The 7,485-nt window shown below is 37.2% G+C and overlaps 1 protein-coding gene across 1 annotated transcript in view; it reads right to left on the bottom strand.

Annotated features, from left to right (window-relative positions):
* The window catches only part of LOC133630027 (mucin-2-like), a 39,088-nt gene extending 37,149 nt beyond the window's left edge, over positions 1-1,939 (bottom strand). The window contains exon 1 of the mRNA XM_062021249.1: positions 1,410-1,939. Within this exon, the coding sequence (XP_061877233.1) occupies positions 1,410-1,484 (75 nt within the window). The 5' untranslated portion in view covers positions 1,485-1,939. The remainder of the gene's footprint in view (positions 1-1,409) is intronic.
* Positions 1,940-7,485: the final 5,546 nt, after the last annotated feature.

Genomic DNA, 7,485 nt, shown 5'->3' with positions numbered 1-7,485 from the left:
AAATGTCACCAAATGAGATGCCATTTGTCATTTCTGTTAAGCATTAGTGCTTTATTGTTTTTCAGCCTAATATAACTTAGTTTTTTCACTTTTATGACATTTTAGAATGTTGAGACGCTATCTTGGGTTAACTTATTTTTACACTTGTATGACAACTGAAGAAAAAAAACTTGTGTTTCGACATAATAAAGGTTTTGTCGTGGTCACAGTTTGACCCTGGAACAGATTTTGTTTCCATTGTTGCTCTGCTGTAAGCTTCGATTATGCTTACATATTTAACGGTTTGATTGTACAGTCGTTCCTCGCCACATCGCGCTTCAAATGTTGTGGCTTCACCACATGGCAAGTTTTTGGGGGATATTTTTTTTAAAACACATTCTACAATATTTTTGGTCCTAAATTAAGCATTTTCAAGTAAAAGGTTGGCTAAATGAACTAAAAAATATCCATAATACATTAGTATTGGCCACTAGATGAAACCAAACCAATCAGTATTTTTGTTCAGTATTGTGGCCACTGATTGGCTCAGCCTCAGAAAGCATTACTATATCGAATTAAAAGAGCGTAAAGGTGACCAAAGTGTTGTATTTAATGTCTAAAGGGCGCTCATGATGTTAAAAATGTATTTAGAAGGTTGTAAACAAGTTTGAAAATATTTTATTTATAATGAATGTTTCCTGCTTTGCGGAAATCCAGAAATTCATGTCTGGAACCAATTAAAATTTTAAAAAATAAACACCGGACGACTGTAATTTTTAAATGCTTTTAGGTGCTCGACGACGACCTTGAAAGCCTTGAAAGGCGCCTCGTGAAATTAACGTATTTTATTTATTTATGTGGAAGCAAGTTAGTGATTTTGAAGATGTCTTTGTACTTTGTAATTATTTTATTTATTTTAATAAAAATAAATACAATAAAATGTTATAATTATAAAATAATAAAAAGTAAATCAGATAAAAATACATTAATAATTATTTCATAAAATTACATAGTAATTTAAGGAAAAAATATGGAAGATATAGAAGAAATACTATAAATACTATAAAAATGTTTAGATAAATATAAGTACGCTGAAGTGCAAATAGAGTACTTAGTATTTGTGCAAGCAGGCTGAGTTGACTGGATGTTTAAGTAGTGTTGTGTCAGATCAGTGTTAAAATAAACATGAAAGCTGACTGCCTGCAGGACATTCAGCTCCTCTTACACTGCATATTCTTCTGTTACACACATTCTATACAACACATACTGGACTGTGTTTGACAAGAGAACATGCTCAAAAGGCATGGGAGTACAGCAGTGGAGGGAGGGGTCAAAACACACATAGTAGCGTTTGCAAAATAAAGAGTAGCGTAAAAAGAAGAAGAAGAAGAAGGTTGTGAGGAAGAGTGCATGTCTGTTGTACTTCTTACCTCACTGCCAGACTCTGGAGAGTTCTCTGTAGTTGTGGTGCTGGAAAAGGATCGTCCATGTCCGGAGTGAAGCATGTCTCCTCTTGTGTCCGCTCCACGGCTCCACTTGGTGTCTCCCCGCCTTCCCCGACCCTGCAGACCCTCCTCCCACTCTTCCTCTCACTGCTCCTTCCTGAGTTGTGCTCCAACTCTCACAGGCACCATCAAGCAATTCCTCTCTAGTTAAAGCAAGGTGAGGGTCGCTGTATAACCGCACAGGTTCACACACAGCGGGGTCATTGTTCGATTCCCGGTCTGGCTGCAGCACTGTCCACCTGGCTTGACAGGCTCGTCAGTCTCTCAGCAACCACGCAGATGCTCGCTCGCTTTCTCTCTGAGCTCCCATCAGACCTGTTGGGCCACATTTCACCTGCCTGCTCCTCTGAACTGAGAGCAGGACTTGCACAGGGCGGGCCAGGCCCTCCCACCTGGCCTGGAACAGGTGGAGCTGCCAGGACAGGAAGTCTTGCCTCAAGTCACGGGGAAGAACCTTCACAATATCACTAGTAGATATTTTACAAGTAGAAACTGTACCTTCCTGAGAATGCGCATTGGAATGCTAAGAGATGATGGAAAGGCACATAATACAGTAGTTAGTACAGTATCACAACATATCATAGCAGGATCCTCATTCATGCAAACAAGTCATCAAATATGATCAAGACTTCCATATTAAAAGTTGTAGCCAATAAAAGCCAAGCTGGTCTCACATACGTGCATAAAAAGTCAAACAAAATGAGCAGGAAACATCATCATCATCAGAAGAAGAAGAGAAAATAACAACAATAAAAATAACGGAAATTTGCAATTCCGGTAAGAGTTGTGTGTGAATGCCCAATGTGAGCAAGCCGCCGGACCACCGATAAGCGTGAGTGGAACTGGAATGCTTGAATGTCCAGGGTGAGTGGAGTGTGTGGATGTTGGAACGGTTCAAATCAGTTGAGAAATGTGGGATATGCTTTAGATGCCCATTTATTGTCAATGGGGAGGAGATTCTGGGAAATCCTGGGAAAACCGGGAATTTTGCGTTCAATATATCTGAAGAATACTGTGTGTGGATGGTTAAAAGGTCGGAATCGGGTTTAAAAATGGCGCTAATTTTGAGAATTTAGGGCATTGCAGAACTATGAATACGTCCATTCATTTGAATAGGAATTTCCTGGACATTTGGGAATTTCGGGAAAACCGGGAATTTTTTAAAATATTGATACTGGCACAATTGTCCTAGATGATGTGAATGGACTGGTGTTGGAATTTTGGGAATTGGTTAAAAAATGTTGACATAGTCACAGTTTGAATTGAGAATGAGTGTTTCGGAATTCCCCGTAATTTCGGGAAAACCGGGGAATTTGTACGGTAAAAAACTAATAACTTTTGTTGTAATAACTTAGAGGAATGATTTGATGGCGGAATGGTTGGAATTGCTTGAAAGATGTGGACTCTGAATACTTTCCAGCAAGAGGTGAAAATAGAGCTTTGAAAAACCGGGAAATCTGGGAATTCCTGGAATTTTTTTGAACTTGGAAAATGGTAGTTGATTGTCCAAGGTGAATGGAGTGTGTGGATGGTGGAACAGTTTGAATCTGGTGAGAAATGTGGGATGTTTTCAAATTGGCCCATTCATTTTTAACGGGAAAAATGACCCGGAAAACTGGAAATTATGGGTAATCTGGGATATTTTTGAAATTTTTTTTTTTTTTTTAACGGTTCCAATCGGGTGAGAACTGTGGGCTGTGGCTTCCAACGAACTTAGTTGGTATTGGAAGAATAATATTGAATATATGAGAAGAAGAATAATAATGCTAAATTAGGATAACAATACAAAGAATGACTGGAAGAACAGATAGATTAACCAATGTTTGCAAAAGCCCCCGAGAGAGCCGCAAAAAATCTGTGGTCTGTTTGGGCTGCAGCGGCACTCAGTTGTAGTACATGTTTACACCACTTGTGGCAGTAATGACAATTTAAACAAACAGAATAAGTCTGTAGCTAAAGTCATAGAGAAGTTTCTTAAGTGCAAAAATGGTGACTAAAGTGGTGAGGCTGTATTTTCATTTGCACTTTTATTGACAGCTAAGTTAAGAAACATATTCATTATTAATTTAGTTTATTTATTTTAGCACAACAAAATTGTATGTACATTTAATTTTGTGTCAGTTATTTATGAGTCCCTTCTTATGCAGTATATATGGTTAGTGTTTATTTTTAATCAGCCTGACCTAAGCCTAGGGCTTATGTGTTAAATAAATGTTAATCTTTGTGATTAACATGGGCTTTTAAATCATTTAAAAAGAAAATATACTGTAAGCAGGTTAGATATAATTATTGAATACGATTAAAATCAAGAGTGTGATTAATAATTCAGTATTAATATTGGAGTGGAAATGATGGTCAACAAAGTCAAAAAGGTTAAGAGCCCCTAGGAAAACGGAAGGTGAAGGTGCAGTAATAAAAATAGTAACCAACTATAAAATAAATACACGATTAAAAAACAACATCAGTATGTCGACATCATAATAACAGATTATAAAAGTCTTTATCTGGTGACTCCACATGTGGTTTGTTTCAGTTTCATTGGTGAACTAGTGATCTCTGACCGCTTTCTTGAGATCAAAGTCAACCAAAACAAAAACTTAACTACTTTCTACATGTATCATATTTGAAGACAAAATATACAAAATACACAAAAGTCTTTTTTTCTTGTTTTTCCAGATTAAGCTTGACCTTTGACCTATACCCTTATTCTTTAGCAAGTGGAAAGCTCTGAAACCAAGGAGACAGACCTGATGTTTTGGTGCTTGCTTATTAGACTGGAATAAAAGACAAGCAAATAAACATAAACATAGATAGTGGGTGTTTATAAGTCATATACAGTATTGTAACACACACATGGTTTTTTACACACAGTGTGGCTCCCAGCTGTTGGAAGCAATGATTCATTGATGAGGAAGAAGGCGATGAAGACAAGGGCACATATTATTTTTTAATGTCACTCCTACCAACACAGCTCAAATGCATGGCAACACACCAGTATCACCAAGTGTGTGTGCGTGTGTGTGTTTTATTGTATTATCTACCCTTCTTGAGACATCAACAAGGAAAACTACCTTCTATATGAGGACCGGTGAATAAGTTAGGACCGAAATCATGGTCCCAATACAGAAAACCATTGCATTTGATAGAGAGCCAAATACTAGAGTCTGTGAACATTGCTCCAAAGTCAGGATTTTTTGTTGATTTAATGTGCATACAAAAGTAAACATTGACAGGTGCAAAGGCAGCAATATATGATAAAACAAGACGGTAGCTAAAGAAGGACTTCCCTATTCATACCCGAAAAAACCCGGCAGGTGAACAGCTGATTTTACGACTTCCGGTGCTGACGTAAGACAACCCGCATCCCATATGTGACCATAGGATGAACAAATACACTACGGTACTAAGACTATAGTGGCCATTAACAGTTAGCTTCTACAGCTGGGTTGCCCAAAGTGCGGCACAAGGGCCATCTGTGGTCCGTGACTCGTTTGTCGTCGGCCTTAAGCACCTTACAAAAAAAAAAAAAGATAGAAATCTCATTTGCACCCCTGGTGGTGAAATCTATCAAATTTAGGGTGGTCCCAAAAAGGAGGGATTTTTCAAATTGACTGTGTGTCTGTTTTAAAAGTGCTCCCTCTCTGGTCAACATATGAAATAACAAGTGTGTGTAAAAATTTGAAGGGCTCCCCCTCCGGCCAACATATGTAATAACAGGTGTGTGTAAGAAATTGAAATGCACCCCCTTTAGCCAAAATGTATTTAAAAAAATAAAATAATAATAATAATAAAATAACAAAAGAGAGAGAGAGAGAGAGAGAGAGAGAGAGAGAGCGAGCGAGCGAGAGAGAGAGAGAGAGAGAGAGAGAGAGAGAGAGAGAGAGACATACTGTAATAACTTGAAGTAAATAATGAAGATTAAAAAACAATTACAAACAAAAGATTTAAAACATTTTAAAAAATAACTAAAAGCTTACCTTTTTTATATTTGCATAGTTTGTATGTATTATTAATGTTGTAAATACAAATCTTTATATATCTAGAAAGGGTGGTCCTAAAGAGGTAGGCAATTTTCGGAGGTCTCAAGAAGGTAACAAATACAAGAATGTGTGTGTGTGTGTGTGTGTGTGTGTGTGTGTGTGTGTGTGTGTGTGTGTGTGTGTGTGTGTGTGTGTGTGTGTGTGTGTGTGTGTGTGTGGGTGTGTGTGTGTGTGTGTGTGCGCGTGTGTGTGTGTGCGTGTGTGTGTGTGCGTGTGTGTTATATTTTGGAGAAGCACAGACGACAATAATGGTGACAAACGGCTCACATTCCTCCTGTGATGAGCCTGCTGCCGCTCCCTTTTAGTAGAAACTATAAGAAGAGGTGATGGAGTTCTCTCCATGCAAATGCACATGCACATTACTGCTGCAGGGCATGTCAATTATGGTGACAAAAACAATGAAGGAGATATTTCTGCAGGATTGATTGTGTTAATGAGTAACCAGACGTCAAACACATGCTCTCTCTGCACTTATGCAATCTGTCAATAACAAGTGGCTGTCTAATGTCACGTGGACAAAATACATACAGAGCTGTACTTAGTCGTTTAGGGGCCCACGGAAAACCTAGTCATTAGGACCCTCCACATAACAAAAAAATACACTTATCATATACTATTTGTTGTTGGAAACTGCACATTAAAGCATCACAGTATCACTTTTGCTTTAATGAATGAGATCATTAATCAGCTTTTAATCAAATGTAACCCATTTTATGTCCATTGTTTAGAACTGAAAGCGCTAATGAGTGTTTATGGACACAAAAAATATACAGTAAAATAACATTAGACTGAAGTGATAGACAATTACTGTCAAAGTTAAAGCATAACGCATTAAAAAATAATCATTTGACAGCCCTAATATACTAATTTTTCTAACTAGGCTATTTCTGTGTATCATAAATATTACGCACTAAAATTTGGGACATAACCTCAGTTTCAGTTCTTGTTGGCTGGTTATTTTGTTTATTGTAATTGAAGGGGCTGTTTGCAACATTTACACAGATGCCTAGAGAGCGCCAACTTTTCAATGTATTTGACACAGTATATCACGCCCTCTTACGGCCTCTTGTTCGTAATGATGTAACTATGTACGTACATAACACATGCACGTGAATATTAGCTTTAGGTGTCGTTAGCTAATAATAGCACTTTGGATAATTATCGTTAGCTATCATTGAATGCATATTTTATCATAAGAACAACATGACAGCAAATTGTTAGTTGCTTCTTGGATTGCTTTTGTATGAGTGCACACTCCCTGTGCGTACGTGTTGACGAGACAGGCTGAGTGACTGCCGTAAAAAACAATCATTTTATTCGGGCGGTTAAACATTTTTACCTCGGATAAGCGGAAGAAAATGGATGGATGGATTAACAGAAATGTGTTCTGTTACACCACTAATGGTAACACATGCTATCCAATGGTGTTATTTTTATATTTTTTTGTTTTGCAAAATGTTACTGTGAGGAAGTTGCAAGCACAACTAATATATTTCATAAATGTGTTAGACTTGCAATAATTAAGTCACTAAAACATCAAATATTGTATCTAAAAAAAAATCTAATATATCCATCCATCCATCCATTTCCTACCTCTTGTCTCTTTTGGGGTCATGGGGGGTGCTGGAGCCTATCTCCGCTGCATTCGGGCGGAAGGCGGGGTACACCCTGGACAAGTCGCCACCTCATCGCAGGGCCAACACAGATAGACAGACAACATTCACACTCACATTCACACACTAGGTATATATACAGGTATATACTGTAGTATATATATGTTTTATATATATTTTTAAATTTATTTTTTAATTTTGTTTGTTTGTTTATTTTTTATTTTTTTTATTGTTTGCCAAAACGACAACAAACAGGATATAGAGGAGATTTTAGTTACAATATTTAGTATACATTATAAGTATAAATTAAATTATATTATAATTTATGAATATTTACACAAATGAAGA

The sequence above is a fragment of the Entelurus aequoreus genome, linkage group LG02, assembly GCF_033978785.1.
Source record: "Entelurus aequoreus isolate RoL-2023_Sb linkage group LG02, RoL_Eaeq_v1.1, whole genome shotgun sequence".
Lineage (NCBI taxonomy): Eukaryota > Metazoa > Chordata > Actinopteri > Syngnathiformes > Syngnathidae > Entelurus > Entelurus aequoreus.
Note: the sequence above shows the minus strand (reverse complement) of the source record. Positions and strands in the feature narration are given on the sequence as shown.